Source organism: Amphibalanus amphitrite, unplaced genomic scaffold (genome assembly GCF_019059575.1).
Source record: "Amphibalanus amphitrite isolate SeventyFive unplaced genomic scaffold, NRLGWU_Aamphi_draft 001077F_arrow, whole genome shotgun sequence".
Lineage (NCBI taxonomy): Eukaryota > Metazoa > Arthropoda > Thecostraca > Balanomorpha > Balanidae > Amphibalanus > Amphibalanus amphitrite.
In genome coordinates this window covers 44,228-62,028 of record NW_024882571.1, presented here as the reverse complement: position 1 = coordinate 62,028, position 17,801 = coordinate 44,228, and the positions used below count along the sequence as shown (strand labels likewise).

The following is a 17,801-nucleotide window of genomic DNA, read 5'->3' as shown; positions in this document are numbered from 1 at the left end:
ATTGTTGGCATTTGTTGGATGTTTCAGGAGCTCACTGAAGTTCCCTCAATGACGTCACTGCGAAGGTGAATAGTGCAGCTAATTTTGCAAAATAGTTAGATATGCTACTTCACAAAGTGAGAGGAAATTACACACATTGGGTTGTGCAAGGCTTACGGTGTAGACCGGCGATTGTTAGCTCATATTTATTTGGTTTGTGTATGGTGAGTAGTTTTCATCCTATGATTTCAAATTACCGTTTTGCCTTTAAAAGTACATCGTTTCATTCAGCATGATGGGCTGATTTGTCACTCATGTGCATACTATTGCGCAATTGGGGCGATTGTGGCGAACCAAGTTGGCTGGCTCTGTTTGGGCTCTGTGGTGTGGCAAATTCATTATGTAACAATTTGTTGATTATTTATCATATTTTTCCTTTTGGATTAGCAATCTTGGAGTTGGCTAGCTTATTTTGGATCGCTTTTACATCACTGCTATGGATCATATTGATTTCATGCCTTGTTGATAACTTGTGTGAACTCAGAACTGTCATTCACAGTTTTTTTCTGAAGTTTAAGTTTAAGTTTAATATAGTGAGCTATGGTAGACAGGGTCTATTCGGTGCTCACTTCGAGCATTAAACTGGGCCAGACTGGGTAACTTAGGTACTGTGGATGTTAAAGAGAGAGGATAGCGCCGTAGTGGTCCTGAGCTTGTCTAGCCGGTTCTTGAAAGTGTTTGTGTTTTCAGACATTATGATCTCCTGAGACAGCTTGTTCCATGCTGAGACTACTCTGTTTGCAAAGAATTTTGCTCGAGCTTGGGTCCTGGACCTCCGTATCTCAAGTTTGAGCTGGTGACCTCTGGTCGTCCTTCCGTGGTGGCTAGTGAAAAATTGACCTGGGCGTACGTTCAATTTCCCCTTAAGAATCTTAAATGTTTCTATCAAATCTCCTCTTCTGATCCTTTCTTCCATACTTGTCATGTTTAGTACTTTCAAACGTTCTTCATATGGTACTCTTTTCAATCCATGGACTAGTTTAGTGGCCCTCCTTTGTATTTTTTCAAGTGCTTGCATGTCCTTATTCAAATAGGGACCAGCCGCTTGCACACAGTGCTCAAGATGAGGTCTAACATACACCGAAAAAAGGGTTTTGAAGTTCTTCACTGTTAATTGACCAAAGGTCAGCCTCAGTACCCTGAGGGCAGACATGGCCTTGTTTGCTGACTTAGAACAGTTCAATGAAGGTTTTAGTGTGTTGGTAATGTACACTCCAAGGTCCTTTTCTACAAGAGTTTCCTCAAGCATTTGTGGCCGCCCAGTTACTGTTTTCATGTCATAGGATTGAAGGATTGTTTGAAGTCATAGGATCCAAATCAGTAGGCGGAACTATGGTCAAGCGTACCCATTTTCGGGAACGCATTTTCGTTCCCATGTTTGGGAACGATAGACCCAAATATGGGAACGCCATGTAGGCATTATTTAAAACAAAAAAAAGAACCGTTAAATGACGTCCAAAAAATATAAAACGATCGTGAACCGCCTGATAGTTGTCTCAATATTGTTGGGAAAGAGTTTGATATTGTAAGGCCCATCGTAGTTACAAATCGTTCCCCTATTTCTAAAGCAGTCCATCACCCGGGCCGCGAGCCCAAATTTGGGAACGCTCTCGTACACTGGCGCTGCAAGCGTTCCTTATTATGGGAACGGCGTACCCAAAATTGGGAACGATTTCACCGACGCCTTTCAGGGGCTCTTTTCATTAACAAGCATCACGTCCAACGCCGCAAATTATTATTAACGCAACAATCATCAGATGACCTTTCCGGCAAGACCGTTGCATGTTTCGCCCGGTCTTCTGCGCTTTTATTCCCGTCGATCTCGCAGCGGGCACGCCCCCCTCTGCAGGATTACGTAATCCACAACGCTCAGCAATGTTCAACAAGGTCTTCCATACCTATATCCACCGTCCGCGCCGAGGGTGGAGACATGTCAAGCACCTGTCTGCTAATCACCGAGAGTTGAAGAGCACAAGAAGTATCCAAAAATGGGAACGCTGAATATGTTACACCCTCAAAACACCTAGTCCCAATGAAAATCTAGTTTTTTCCTTTCTTAATGAGTGTAAGTGGCAAAAGGCCTGGTAGGATGGGCACGAGGAATGATCGAAATCAGCATAAAAATTATAAATAAGCCACACAGAGCGACCTATATCAGAGAAATTCCCACCAAACGATCATGCTTAGAAACGCCGAAGACAAAAACCACGCTCATGACGCTGCTTATAAAACAACGCTAAACAGCTAGCATCCAAATAAAATATGTCTTTCAGGGCTGATAAAATACAGCTGAATGATTTTAAACCACTGAAACTGAGTTTACAACAGTAGTTCGGTAAAATCACTGACGTTCCACGCGGTCGATCGCCCCGACACCAAAAGTCAACAATATTACCTCGGGACTGTCCGCGTGTTCGCTTGCATATGTCAGCATCTGGTGTCGCTAGAATGAAACTTCATAACCAGGCGAAAATTATTATACTTGACCTCAAAATGTAAAAAATGCTTCATTTTCCTTAAAATTGCATGTTAAATGTCGTATAACCCATATTTCCACCATTCTGTCATTTTTAAAAAATCATTAAAAATATCATTCCACGGTCAATTTCCTTGTTCCACGGTCAGATTAAAGATAACTTTATGGAAATTTAGTAGATACTTAAATCAGCGTGCACTTTTTTGAGACGTGATGCACTTTTGAGTTTTAGTGGGCGAACGGCCGAAAAATTGCCTTCCGTTCTCATAAATGGGAACGCCCGTTCCCATATTTGGGAACTCCGTTCCCAAAAATGGGAACGTTCCTATATTTGGGTACTCATGACCATAGTTCCGCCTACTGAAATGCTTGTTATACTACCTCGGGCATGTTTTTATTTATTCATGCATTATATCTGGCTCTGCTTTTCTTAAATTCATTAAATTGCTTGTGTCTCAATCAATATTGCTCTTTCACATGGACATGTGGGCTTTTTAAAAGCAAACAAATTTAAAGCCATTTGATGCATTAGGTTTCTGGTTGGTTAAAACTGCTTTTTTAATCATGAAGCAATATGGTATTCAATGCTGTAATGATTTTGGCCCAGTTTCTATGGGTACCTAATTACCTATAACGTAGGTACCTGTGATTCAGATCAGTACCTAAAAGTGGGTTAGCTCAGTTGGGCAAACTAGACTTTTGGAATCAAAATATGGAGGCATCAATAATTTGATTCTGGTGGGAGGAGCCATGACCAAATATGGGCATGGAATCAATATTTTGATTCATTTGGGTACACTTTTGACTTCAAATGAATCGTTACGGTTGAAAAAAGGCCCATGACGGTGAGATTTTTCTTTTAAAAGGTAGAAAAATGTGGTAGGTTTGCAAAAAGTGTTACCTCAAAGCTAAGAAATTGTCCCTTTGGCCTTGTGAATGGGAAAAACACAGAGCCACTGTCCATCACGTAAAAGCTGTTTTGAGGAAATCACACTGTATGTTATTTTTGTACCATGAATCACATACTAACCAATCAGTATTTGTGTAAAATGGCAAAATGAAATTTTCAAACCCCTAATTATCATTGTTGTAGTGCTTTCATATTATTTATATGGTTTTTACCTGTTGCTTCAGTTTTTGTATTCTTGACATTTAAAAATTGTGAATTGTTATCAAATGTAGTGAAGGTAAAGTACAACAATGCTATAGGTATCAGTTGTGGTGCTGAGGATACCACTAAATGAGAATAATAGCAAGATAAATGCTGTATTCTTGCAATTCATTGTTGCCTATCTGTTAACATTACCTGTGAATCAAAATAATGATTAGCCAGCTGATGGAGAATCAATATTATGATTATCTGTTTAAAGTGAATCAATTCCTTGATTGCCTTTCACTACCTATAGAATTCAAATTGTTATGATAGGAGCAATATTATTTTGCTTAGGAGATAGTTCAAGCATTTCTGTTCAAGATCAGGCATGCTCCTTCTTGAAACACTCTCTTATTTTTATGTGATTGGTAAGTTAGAAATGGTCTGCATTTATGCCCAAAAGGAATCAATCTTTTGATGCCTCCATATTTTGATTCCAAAGGTCTAGTTTGCCCAACTGAGCTAATCCAGTAGCTATATAGTGTCAATAGATGTTATATGAAAATGAAAAATGGGTTGATTAATGATGACACAAAGTTTGATTGCCTTGACAGAATAAGAATAAGATCATATAAGATCAATTCAGAATAAGATGTTCTATTGTAAATAGTTAGATGCTCACATGCTGGAGAAGAAAATGGTCATTATTATGGCACAAATTTGTTCTTTCAGCAATTAAAATACTAAAATGCATAATTTAATTCTCTATATTCCTGTCATTCATCTTTTTAATTGCTAAAAGAATACATTTGTGCCATATTGACTAGATGCCGGCAGCGCTCTTGCCTTGCCTTGGGCCAGAATTGGAGGAACGGAACTGAGGGCACACACCGGGCAAAACCACCGAAACCCAGACTGAGCTCGGACTGAACCTGAAACCAACCGAAACATCCCAAAAATGCTTGAAAGCACGTGAGATTGGTGTGGATATCTACCTACAGTAAGATATGAATTAACTGCACGTGCATAGTTCATGTTCCAGGCACCCCAGTGCAGTCATTTTCATAACATCATGTAGCGTGTGTCTAATTCTATCAGTGTACCGTAAAACGGGGTGTTAAGGGACAGTTTTGAGGTGTTTTGTTATATAACTCAAGAAGGGTTGGAGATAAAAGCATCAAATTGTCAGCATTTTATGTGGAATTTGGTGCTTTACATACCTGCCACATTAAAGTTTTTAAGATTTATAACTGCATATGATTTTTTATTATTTTTCATCACTGTCCCTTAGCACCCCAATGTGGGGTGTTAAGGGACACCTATATTATTCCAAGAAATGGTCATCAAATGCCCACAATTGGGGTGTGGAAGGGCACACAATTTATTTATTGAAATGTTTTGCATATTCTGTCACAAAACAAGTCAGGTTCATTCACCACTAATGACCTTTTTAGCCAATCACGTGTAATGCAGTTTACTCTTGTGGAAAATGTGCTAATTATATGGTAAACAGAACCAAAAAGTAATCTTCTGTCATCAATAAAAACCCATGTTGAAGCTTGTCACTTGTCATTATGTTGCCCTCTTTGTTTTAGCCTTTTAATGATGACATCACATTTACTTACATCAGTCTCCATTGATCCATCATTGTAAAAGAGTGTTGAGATGTTTTGTTACATAACTTAAGATGTGTTAGAGATAAAAGCATGAACTTGCCAGCATTTTATGTGGAATTTAGTGTTTTCCATGCCTACTTAATTAAATTATATTTAGATATTATTTTATTTTTTCTTCCCTGTTCCTTAGCACCCCACATCCACCTCAAAATATGCATGTATCCGGAAAAGAGGAAGAGGATGATGAATGAATGGGTGGATTGCACAAGTTTTCAGGAAACATGTGCAATACATGTGACAATACACCTATGCATTCATTTTCCCTGTACAGGGTGTCTCAAAAGTTCGTTCACACATTTCCCATGCCAATAAAACATATAAGAACCGGCCAAAAGTATAAGGTTTTGGTGTCTGTGTGTACACTAGACAAATATGCATGCTTTGACAACTGAGGGCTGTTCACGGGCCCTGTGTGCGGTCGGACCGCACACAGCCTCCAAGCTCCGCCCACTGCGTCCCTACGTCAGCCTTCCGTCACCGCACACAGCGATCGCTGTGGCCGGTCGGGACTGGCCACAGCGGACCGTCCACCGCACGCAGCCGTGACGTCAGAACCGCCTACCCATCCCCTACCCCCACGCCTGCTGGACGCACCGCACACAGCGCACGCAGCAGTGTGCGGTGCCCGTGAACACCCCTCTGATTAACCCTATTCCTGGCGGGCTCCGCCGGGACAAGAAACTGGCGGGGGGGGGGCCGATTCGGCCCCCCCCCTGAGATCTCGAGAACGAAGCAAGATAGCGACAAGCGGTAAACGGCATCGGATACGCATGGACAAGGTCTACAATTTTTACTAAGGTCATTTTCAGGTCAGGTCAAAGATGACGTCACAGGGGTCGAAAAAGTCAAAATGGCGGCGCTAGATATGGAGAGAGTTTTTCTCGAATAACTTTCGAATTAGTCAAGATAGGAACAAACTAAGGGCATCATCGTGATCCTCTCGTCAATCCGCATCGAATGATATATATGTTGACCTCGAAAGGTCAAGGTCAAAGGTTGACCTCAGGTCACGTGACCTCGAGGTCATCATGTATATCATTCGATGCGTCTTGACGAGCTGAACACAATGAGACCATCCACGCGTCTGTATCTTGTTCCTGTACGGAGTTATTGGCCAAAAACCTTTGGTGACCTTTGATGACGTCACATGACCTCACAGCTGCCCAACAGTAAAACAGACCTCAAGGTAGTGAAGGTTGATCGTATATGAAGTCATGTATGGTATATGGGGCCATTCCGACCCGTTTTAGTGGTAAAAACAGGGAGTTGATTTTTCCCCCATTGACTTATAATGGGGAGGTCGCGAAACTGACCTGACCTTAGGTCACCGATATCAAAATTCCGAGATATACAAATTGCACATACTGGTACCCTAACTAAAGCCTGAAGAGAAGAAATTGATCGGTCAAAAACTCTAGCTCTGGCGTGATTGCAAACTTTTATGAGGTAGGGTCACCAAACCGCCTCTGGTGACCTGACCTGAGGTCAGATCAACTCAAAATTTTCAGACATGTTGCGTAGAAGCCTTTTAGGAAAAGTCAGAAAATTTGAGCTTCCTAGCTCAACGCGTCTGGGAGAAATAACCAAAAAACCTCAGGGGGGGGGGCTCCTGAGCCCCCCCCCCCCCGCCAGGAATAGGGTTAAGAAGGTTGGAAACCAACCCCTTTGCTGTATCTCCAAAAATATTTGCCCATACCGATTTTTGTTGCTCCGTCAGCTGCCGGAGGCTGATAAAAGGTTACCAGGTTTCAAGCTCTTGCAGGGGAATCCCCTGCAGTTTCTGCGTCGGATTTAGTTTTGACTAGCTGTCGGCAACTGAAAGCCGACAGCTTGCATCGACACCATTCTTGAGTATTTTGTAGGCATTCTCTGGCGCTAACTCCTTCATGAATGACTGGCGCCCACATCCCAAGCGCCATTTTCCTTTTCAAAACGACCCCAGTCCTGAACAAACGGGAAGTGCCAGGAGTAAATTTTTCGCATCATATGGTAGCAGAATGTGTCGGACGTCTGTTTCTCAGACACATTGTGCAAATTTTGCAAATTCCAAGCGCTCGTCATTCCCCATGCTAAGACCTTCGCTCGGTTGCGGAGTGTTTTCCTCGGGAGATGTTCTGCTTTGTAAACGGCCCAAACCTGTCCATCGTGTGATTTTATCGGGATTTTGTGTTTAAAAGAAAATTATTCGCTGCAGATCTGCCTCTTGAAACTTCGTTAGATAAAATTTTACAATAACTGACACTTTTGGAGGGTCAGGTGTCCTTGGCATTGACGAGTTTTGTGTTATTGTCCCCAAAAATTAGCGTTATAGATATTATAAACAATTTTAAATTATAATTTGTCTTTATTTTACGATGACCTGCACTTTTTGAAAATGGGTAACCTCTGTCTGTGACCTTCTTGCCAGTTTTCAATAGTTATGACCGCATTTTCAGCTGCTTTCCGGAACACGAGTCTGCTGTCGTTCGAGGGGCCTTATGTTTTAGGGCCTTGGTCTCGCATGGTTTCGTCCTTCAAAAATTTTAGCCACTGTTTTTATGAGATGATCATCATGTTGCACTCATCCTCGCCGACACTTAGCCATGTGTCATTTCCGACTTAACCATTCCCATTACTCCTGAAACAGAGAGTTTCACAACATACCCGACTTTGCAACCTACATTTTCGTGCCTGACCCATAGTCAGAGGTGAACCCTTTTTGTGAGCTCATGAAGGGTCGAATGCACTTGAAAACAATGAGACTGCTTGAGGAAGGTTGTCACCAATGCCCATGCAAAATTTCGACTGTTAATTTCTTGTTGATTCAGAATTATTGACAAAAAAGCATGGCTGGTACCTGTGAACGAACTTTTGAGACACCCTGTATACTCACTAGTTTATGTAGTACACACAGAGTTTTGGAGATGTTTCAATTTTGTGAAAATGTAGCATGATTTTCAAATCCATTTTTGAACCAAATCACTTGCATGAAAAACCATACCATTTTCTCCTATGGTCAAGAGCAAAACAGTGTCATCTACCACACTGAAGTTTTTATTCAACCTTCTCAAATTAGGAAGTTAATATGACTCAAAGTTTTTCCCATGCAACTGTCCCTTAACACCCCACTGTCCCTTAACACCCCATTTTACGGTACCGACTTTTGTGTCGCTAGATCGACGTTTCCCGGGATCAGAGGATCCCTCGTCAAAACAGTTATCCGCCCCCCGCACGCGCAGCTTGCACCCCTCGGATATTATCTCGCCGGAATGTCGTGATCAAATGTATTCTTCTTATGACCTGCAAGTTTTGAACCAGTTAGAGCTGCCGTTTACCCTGCAGGCGTGGCAACGTACGAAGGGGTGCAATCGGCTTGCACGTGCATAGCTCATGCACCACAGAGTTTAGCTCAACCAAATGTGCATTATTTTGGAGGCCTTGCCTGGGACTACCATTGAACCGATTTTGAGGTTGATAGCTTAAAATTTCTTTGAGCCAGAGGACCTCACGTCAAAACGGTTTTCCGACCCCAGCACGTGCAGCCTGCACCCCTCGCAGACGGTGACCCCCCTGGAAACTGGTTCAAGGTGTTACCAATGTGTCCCGCCAGTATGGCTTTGCCCGTGACCTCGGGTTGACCTGTAGCCTTGACAAAAAATTTCGTGTCACCGAAACTTTGAAGCGGAATAGCATGTGCCACGAAGCACCGAGCGAACCGAGGCCAGCACCAAAAGTTTACCTCGCCGGAGACGAATCAAACGGTCCCACTTTCGTCCCGATCGGTCCACCCATTTTGACTCCAGGTCCAAAAAAGCTTGGACAAACTCACATACTCACTCACTCACTGACAAACAGGTTCAGCCGAACTTTTTTTCAGCGACCCACCAATGGGAATTTCCGGATGCAAAAGCATGCTATCGCATGCTTTTGATCCTCCAATTCTGGATTATATATTTACCCCATTATTTTTTACAATAATCATGGCACAAAACAACATTGATTTCACTAAGCTGTGTGATTTCATTACTTTCCCTGTTAACCTTTCAGAGATCTGTGGAGCAATGGCAGGGATGAAGTGCAACTTCCGTTCAGCTCATAGAGTCTTGCGTCTTGCCATATCTCCAGCTGCCGTCAGAACAGGTGAGAGTGGTTCTCTGTGTCAGTGTTATTTATTTGACAGTACCTGCTGCAGCCACGGAGTAGTTAGTCCCTGGACTGTGGCACACATATGTCCTCCACTGCTGCATACAGCTGTCCTCTGCCGCCACTGACACCCCCCTGTCCTGCCCCAGCGAGCCCGGCGCTGGGCGTCCGGCTGCTGCGCGTGCCCGGCCTGCGCCGCTCGCTGTCCACCTCTGCGGCCGCCTGCAAGTCGGCCAGCGCAGCCGGCAGCGACGGCGGCGGCGGCAAGAAGGACCAGCTGCGCTGCCCAAAGTGCGGCGACCCCTGCACACATGTGGAGACGTTTGTGTGTGAGTTGTTGGCGGGCCGGGACCGGCAGACAGCGCGGAGCGGCGCCGGTGGAGAGGGCGGTGTCCAGAGGTGGGGCCGGGTGGCGTGTGGAACACTGGGACCCAGCGATGTCTATTGACGGGAATGGGTGAGATGCAGTGATGGAAGGGATGCTGATCAGAGGGCGGTACGTACGGTTTATGTCGGAGTCAGACTACGCTGGCGGTAAATGGCAGTATAATTACTGCTCTCGTAATAGATATCCGCTATTTGCCGAGTCAGACTGCGCTCGCGTTAAATTCCCGACTCTGTCTGCGCTAGTGGTAAATGTCTGAGCCTGACTGCCTTTGCGGTAAATGGACTGCGCTCGCCGCTCATGTTTTTCTCGCGATAATTGTCCGAGTCTGACTCAGTGGCCGCGGTACATATCCGAGGCTGAGTGCGTTTGTGATGAATATCTACAGCTATTTTCCAAATCTGAATGCACTAGTGACAATAATTGCTCGAATCTGACTAGGCTCGTCGTAAATGCCCGAGTCTGACTGCTCTCACGGTAAATATCCGAAGAGTCCGACTGCGCGCACGGTAAATGTCCGAATTTGGCTGCGTTCTCGGTAAATATCTGAGTCTGATTGCGCTCGCGTGTATGTCCGGCTCTAACTGCGCTCTCGGTAAATAGCTGAGTCTGATTGCGCTCGCGGTGAACGTCCGAGTCTGACAGGGCTCGTGGTTTTTACCAGCCTCACTGCGCTCGTGGTAAGTATCCTAGTCTGACTTTGCTGGCGGTAAATGTTCGACTCTGACTGCGCTCGTGGTTAACCTCCTAGTCTGGCTGTGCTCGCGTTTTAAGATATTCGAGTCTGACTGCGCTCGCGGTGATTAGGTATCCGCTGCTGTCCGATTCTGACCGGGCTGGCTGTGACTGTCCGACGCTGTCCGATTCTGACCGGGCTGGCTGTGATTGTGCGGCGCTGTCCGATTCTGACCGGGCTGGTGGTGCCTGTCCGGCAGCGTCCACGCGGTTCGTCAAGTGCGAGAACTGCCACCACTTCTTCGTGGTGCTGTCCGATGTCGACTCGAAGCGGACCATCAAAGAGAACGAGCTCAGTCAGCGGCAGTCGCTCCACAGGAAACCGCCGCCGGCGCCCAAAAAGGTCAGTCCGGGCGCCGTGCTGGTATTGCATTGGAAATGTCCTCTGCTGTAATGATCCGCTATGTCCTCAGGCGCACGTTATTCTCAGCTGTACGATGTGTTATACTGCATGACCTGATGTTTTCTCAATGTATGTACAATGTACATGCATGTTCACTGACACGCTGTGTCCTCTGTCATATAAGCTGCCATGTTCTCAGTGTATGACGCGCCGTGTTATTAGTGTCTCCTGTCGTGTTTTCAGTGTTTCCACCACTGTGTTCTCAGTGTATGACCCGCTGTGTTGTCAGATATACGAGTATCTGGAGCTGCAGGTGATTGGCCAGCAGGCGGCCAAAAAGGTGCTCTCCGTGGCCGTGTACAACCACTACAAGCGCATCTACCACAACCTGCCGGGCGGCGGCGGCGGCGGCGGCGGCCCGCCCGGCCCGGGCGGCGCCGAGCAGAGCTCACACACGTTCACTCACAGAGGTGAGACCAAAGGTAATCCACCGGCACAGCGGACCGCGGAAGGTGTGGGGAGACGCGCTCGCGCTGGGTGCTGACCGGTCGACACAATGCAGGGCCCACCCTGGCCGGCCGCGGCCGCGGGGCAGTGGGCTCTGCGCCCGGCTAGCCGGCGGCTCTGCGATTGGTGTGATCTATAGCCGCTGGGGTCATCTGGTGCTGTTTATAGTGGCACGGTGATGGGTGCGCTATGAGCCGTTTTGAGCCGGTGATTACGGTGATACGGTGTGTACCACGTGCTGACCACGTGCTGACCACGTGGACTTAATAAGATTCGCTGCATTGCAATTATGCCAGGCAGCGAGTTGTCCGCAGGCTCGGCGCCGCTGTTCCCCCTGACCCCTCTGTGTGTGGTCCGGACAGATCTGCTGACCACCCCACTGTGTGCGTGTCTCCCGGACAGATCTACTGACCCCACTGTATTTGTTTCCGGACAGATTTGCTAACCCCACTGTGTGTGTTTGTTTTCCGGACAGATCTACTGACCCTTCTGTATTTGTTTCCGGACAGATCTACTGACCCCACTTTGTGTTTGTTTTCGGACAGATCTGCTGCACATCACCGGCCTGACGCAGAACCACGGTCTGGGCGTGACGTTCCACAAGCCGGAGGACGGCGCTGCCGGCGGCCAGTCCAAGGGCGGCGCCGCCGAGCCGCCGCCGGCCGGCCTGCACCAGCACAGCAGCGACATCCTGGACGCCAAGACGCACCACATGCAGCTGGACAAGTCCAACATCCTGCTGCTGGGGCCCACCGGCGTCGGCAAGACGCTGCTGGCGCAGACGATCGCCAAGTGCCTGGACGTGCCGTTCGCCATCTGCGACTGCACCACGCTCACGCAGGCCGGCTACGTGGGCGAGGACATCGAGTCGGTCATCGCCAAACTGCTGCAGGACGCCAACTACCAGGTGGAGCGCGCCCAGCAGGGTGAGTGACGGATCACGGGGATCTGTAGGGGCCTGTGGGGGGGGGGGGGGCAGATTACAGGACCTGTAAGGAGGAGCGGGGTGAGTTGCGGATCACTGGGCCTGTAGGGATGCGCCCAGTGCAGGGTGAGTGGCGCACGTCGGGACCTGGGGAGACTGGGGAGAGGGCTCTACCCAATAGAATGAAAGTGCTTTGAACTGGCTGGACTTATGCCACTGTATGTGCCCAGAAAAAGACTCAGATCTCCGTGGGAAACCCTCCCTCGTTCTCAGCTGTTGCGATCTGTGTCACAGCTCACTTTTCAGTGTTCGTTTGACATGTTTGGGTAAGCTGTGCGGCCGTCTGGTTTCCCCCGCCCGCCCGCCTGCCCGCCGAGTGTACCAGCTGTGTCCAGTATGCGTGTGACTTAGTTCCTCCCCCCGCGCGGCAGGTATCGTGTTTCTGGACGAGGTGGATAAGATCGGCGCCGTGCCCGGTCTGTCCGTATGTGTAACTCGGTCCCCCTCCCGGCGCGGCAGGTATCGTGTTTCTGGACGAGGTGGATAAGATCGGCGCCGTGCCCGGTGTGTGTATGTCTGTGTGTGTAACTCAGTCCCCGTGCGCGGCAGGTATCGTGTTTCTGGACGAGGTGGATAAGATTGGCGCCGTGCCGGGCATCCACCAGCTGCGGGATGTCGGCGGCGAGGGCGTCCAGCAGGCCATGCTCAAGGTGACGCTCTAGGCACCATGGGTCCCCAAAGGCGAAAATATAACGCCCCACGTGTTTTTCCTCTCCCTTGCCGGCCTGTGGCAACTGACGCACGGTCTGTCTGTTGTATAATATGTCTCCGGTTGTCATCATGTTCTTTTTTCGTTATATCTAGAGCCATTCAGTCCTGTGACGCTCCCCCTCACCCTTGCGGTCAGATGCTGGAGGGGACGGTGGTGAACGTGCCCGAGAAGAACTCGCCGCGGAAGCTGCGCGGCGAGTCGGTCCAGGTGGACACCACCAACATCCTGTTCGTCGCCTCGGGCGCCTTCAACGGACTCGACCGCGTCATCAGCAGGAGGAAAAACGAAAAGGTGGGCACACTGGGCAGGGAGACTCCGAAGGCAGACTGGTCTCGGAGATACTTGGCAGGCGGGGGGCGAGCCTTATATTTGTGAGCGCGACCAGTCTGAAAAACCCTGCTGATAAGGCTTACTTTTCTTATTGGCCACCTTTTGACACGACATTTACATGACGTATGGTTCGGTCATCGGTGCGGTCTTTCCGGGCGAGCTTACATGTATGGACATAATAATCACTTTGTCCAAGGAAGTATAAAGCAATTTTAATGCAGAGCACTCTTTAATTCTGCTGTGCCGTTCTTTCGGTTCATTGTGGCAGTGTTGTTGCCGATCTTGTCTTCGGTGTTGTTTCGGGCGTTGTCTCCGCTGTTATTTCCGATACTGTGCCGCTGTTGCATCGGGTGACGTACCACTATTGTATCGGATGCTGTACTGCTGTTGACGGTGCTGTGCCGTCACGTCACCTTATCGCCCGTCCCCCGCCGTGTAAGTGACGCTGCTTAGCCGCCCTGTTTGTGACGCCCGCCTCCCGCCCGCCGGCAGTACCTGGGTTTCGGCGTGCCGGCGGCCGTGTCGCCCGGCCGTCGGGCCGCCTCGCAGGCCGACCAGGCCAACCAGGCGGGCGTCTCGGCCGTGGCCGAGGACAATCAGGAGCGGGACGCCATGCTCAGCGCCGTCGAGGCCAGGGACCTCATCGAGTTCGGCATGATCCCGGTACGGCCGCCGGTGGGACGGAGAGGGGCCGCGGATGGGACGGACAGGGGCCGCTCTCGTGCGGGGAGAGCGACCCCTGTACACTGTACACGATACACTGCTCCGGTACGGGGAGGGGACACGGGGACAGGGAGGAACTTTTCAGGGATAAGTACTGGGAATAGAGGAGGGTGCGGGGAGGAAATGTGTGGCGGGGAGGAGGGCCGCTTTGTCTGCAGGCTCGGAAACATTGGTCTTACTGTCTTGATTCTAGAATGTTTCCGCGATGTCACGCTACAGGAGTCTGCTCAAAGCATGTTCAAAGTATGGATGACGACATTTGTAGACATGCCCAAGAGTGGTGGTGCATTAGATCTTCATTGAAGCTGATAAAAGGCAAATGTTAATAGTACTTCACAGCTTCGACACTCAAATTTATTACAAAACATTGAACATGTGTCAAGTCAGCCTAATAAGTCTGATTGTTTCAGTTTGCTGCCGTCCTTGCTGACGTAACCCTTACCACTGGGAGTAGGACTACAGCTCTAACCTGAGCTCTCGCCGGGCTCCTGATCGGAGCTGTGACCGCCCCCTCCCACCGGCCGGTCCTCTGACAGAAGCTCTGACCTCTCCTCTCTGTCCTCCGACAGGAGTTTTGCGGTCGGTTCCCGGTGATTGTGCCGTTCCACTCGCTCGACACCGAGATGCTGGTCCGCATCCTGACAGAGCCGCAGAACGCGCTCATACCCCAGTACCAGATGCTCTTTGGTATGGACAAGGTGAGAGATTCTACGGAGCCGCGAAACGCGCTCATACCCCAGTACCAGATGCTCTTTGGTATGGACAAGGTGAGAGACTCTACGGAGCCGCGGAACGCGCTCATACCCCAGTACCAGATGCTGCGAGGTAGTTCGTCCCAGGGGCGGCTCAACGTGTTACGTTACATGCTGTTCGGCTCAGTAGGAGTTACGGTAACGCTCAGAGACTGAAGCAGCTCCTCTTTAGTTCATTGTATGCCTGTTTCCTGTGTTCTGAGTGGCGCCCCGGCGGCTCACCTCTGACCCCTGCTGACAGGTGGACCTGACGTTCAGCCCGGGCGCGCTGCGCTCGATAGCCGCGCTGGCCATGGAGCGGCGGACCGGCGCGCGCGGCCTGCGAGCCATCGTGGTGAGTACGGCGGCCGTGGAGGGTTCCGGCCCACTCTGGGGAGCTGGTTGGGTAGGGTCCGCTCCGGCGCCGCGGCTCTGAACCGTCGACTCTCTGCCTATCCGTCGGTGCGCCGGTGCGTATGTCTTTCCACTACGCTGTATGGGTCCGTTCCGTACAACTATACCGGAATCCAAGCATATGCTGGAGTAGATTGCGTTAGCTGGTTCTAATGAAGGATTTAGCGCTCCAGCATATTTTAATCACAATCGGCCGATTAGCAGCCGGGCATCTAATGGACCCCAAAAGGTTCCGCTGCTGGTGGGTGAGGCCGTGCGCGGTCCCTGGTCCCCGTCGACCGGTGTCGTGACTAACCGGTCCGTCGGCCTGCGACTGACCCGGTCCGTCGGCTCGCGACTGACCCGGTCCGTCGGCCCGTGACTGGCCTGGTCCGTCTGTCGGCCACTGACCCGGTCCGTTGGTCCGCCACTGACCCGCCCGCGCTGTCCGCCCGCAGGAGAAGCTGCTGCTGGATGCTATGTTTGAGATCCCCGGCTCGGACATTGTCTCCGTGCACGTCACCGAGGAGATGGTGCGCTCCGGCGGCGAGCCCGTGCTCGAGCGCGCCGCGCCCTCCGACGACGGCGAGCAGCGCGAGCGCGCGCGGGCAGAGATGAAGTAGTCGGCCGGACCGCGCCCGTTCGAGTGAGTGAGTGTGATACAGCCCGGCGCCGCTGTCCGACAGAGGCAGGCGGGCCGGGCCGGCCGGCGTCCGGGACGCTCCGACCGCCCTCACCGGGCCAGCGGCAGTGCATTGCCGCGCGCATCGTCGACAGTTTTATTATGACAGATTATAATGAGTCGTATAGCATTTGACTGGTCGGGCGGTGGGCCCGTCCTGGCGGTTAGCTCAGTGTGTGGGCCGCGCTCCGCGGCGGGAGGCGGGGGCGGGCCGTGCGCGAGTGGGGAGGGAGTCGGCCGGGCGCGCCGCGCCGCGCCGACCACAATGTGATGAGCCGTGCCGACGGCTGTCCGGCGCGGGCTGCGGGCTGCGGGCCGGGGTGGGTGGGCTGTAGGTACCACAGATAGCGCGTCACGTGTCACGCACCAGCTGCAGGCGAGTGACGTACCGCGCGAGTGCAGAATACAAACAGTGGAGTCGAGCATGGCGTTTGTACCGGCTGTCGGACTAGACGGGATGGGGAACTGATCAAAGTCGACATGATGCCATGTCCACTTACCCCATATTTTATCGGTTTTATCGGTTTACGTGTCAGGTGGAAAGTCTTGTTTTTTTGTAGATCCTCGACGAATACACATCGGAATCTGAATCAAACCAGTGACACGACTCTCGGGGGCGTTTTACCCCCGGGAGGTACCCCCTTTCCCTCCTCTAAATCGACTCCTGGGCTACCTAGCGCCATGCAGTAAGCGGCATTCGAAAAAGCGTCAAAATCATGAAAGTACGTCAATGATTTTTAGGTCATGTCAAAGGTTATCAAAAGTCAAAGTCTCACCTATTAACATTTTTGCCAAATCGGCACACAACTCGTGAATGAATAGAGATATGGCGCTGTAGAAAAGCACATTCGAATTTCGATAGCTCTTCAGCGTTTTTTCTGTCATCTGTGGACCGTCCTCAGATTCAACCAAAGATCAACGGTTAGCCTTTAGAGGGCAAAACACTTAAATTTGACGTTTCAACGGAAAATATTTTTCTGCAATAACTTTTCACTCGAAAAATGGCAGCACATTGATTTTTGCCGGCATCGTGTTCCGATCTCAAGATCATTATAGCTCATTCGACGCATCATAACTTCTTAACCCGGCAGGCGGTGGGCCTACCAGCCACCTTCCGCGCGGTGGGGGGGGGGGCACTTTTTTGCCCCCCCCCCCGTATCTCCGAAACTACTGGACGGATCCGAAAAATTCAAACGGCGTTCGATAGCCCTGTCAAATTTGTCGAGGGAAACTAAATTTCATTGACCTCGGGGTCACCGATGACGTCACAGGTCAGGTCAAAGATAAAATGTTTCACCGTTCACGGGGCTTCTAGGGAAAGCGCTATAACACCGAGTAAAACGCATTTTGTCGAAAATCAGCGATAAGGCGTCAGTTGTCTAGTACATATGTTGCTATTAGAGGTCACTGGTCATACCAGGTCAGGTCACAGGTCAGGTCACCAAAGGTCACCAAGGGTCACCACATGAGCCCAACTTTACTAGGGTTATGCGATGCATGTTTTATGGCCAGTTTTTCATTTCCAACTCAATGGTGTTGGTTATAAGACCATCAGATACGGTTTAGGTCACTTTCTGGTGGAGGTCAGGTCAAGGTCAGGTCAAAAAAGGTCAAATTTCAAAGTTGATATTTTTGCATAAAATGGGTATCTATTCGATGCAGCTCGTCACGGGGAGTCTAATGGTGGTCTTTGTTTTGCGCTACGAGGTCTAGAATTGCTAAAAATTGAGTTTGAAAATTTGACGTCATCAATTTTGAACAGTTTTTTCGCTATAACTTGGCCAAAAAAAGAGGTATCGATCTCAAATTTGGTATGTAGATAGAAGGCGGTAGGGGCTATCACATATATTCCGGTTTTTTTCGAAATTC

The 17,801-nt window shown here is 49.4% G+C and overlaps 1 protein-coding gene across 2 annotated transcripts; it reads left to right on the top strand.

The window, feature by feature from the left end:
* The first annotated feature begins 106 nt into the window (after positions 1-106).
* Positions 107-16,354, top strand: LOC122369839 (ATP-dependent Clp protease ATP-binding subunit clpX-like, mitochondrial). Of its 2 annotated transcripts, none has more exons than XM_043344910.1 (12): positions 107-203; positions 9,311-9,403; positions 9,556-9,735; positions 10,727-10,869; positions 11,159-11,339; positions 11,922-12,302; positions 12,911-13,011; positions 13,209-13,364; positions 13,896-14,066; positions 14,696-14,824; positions 15,120-15,212; positions 15,709-16,354. In XM_043344910.1, exons 2-12 carry the CDS (start codon positions 9,325-9,327, stop codon positions 15,871-15,873), a joined length of 1,779 nt encoding a protein of 592 aa, XP_043200845.1. In that variant the 5' UTR covers positions 107-203; positions 9,311-9,324; the 3' UTR covers positions 15,874-16,354. The 2 variants fall into 2 exon arrangements, with proteins under 2 accessions (XP_043200845.1, XP_043200844.1); XM_043344909.1 differs by having other exon boundaries at positions 110-203; positions 11,159-11,351.
* Positions 16,355-17,801: the final 1,447 nt, after the last annotated feature.

Bases quoted from the DNA above. Each gene is read 5' to 3' on its own strand.
- LOC122369839 (XM_043344909.1), top strand. From the start codon at position 9,325: ATGGCAGGGATGAAGTGCAACTTCCGTTCAGCTCATAGAGTCTTGCGT. The intron at 13,365-13,895 runs GTGGGCACACTG...GCCCGCCGGCAG, and splicing joins GCAGGAGGAAAAACGAAAAG to TACCTGGGTTTCGGCGTGCC. The intron at 14,067-14,695 runs GTACGGCCGCCG...GTCCTCCGACAG, and splicing joins TCGAGTTCGGCATGATCCCG to GAGTTTTGCGGTCGGTTCCC.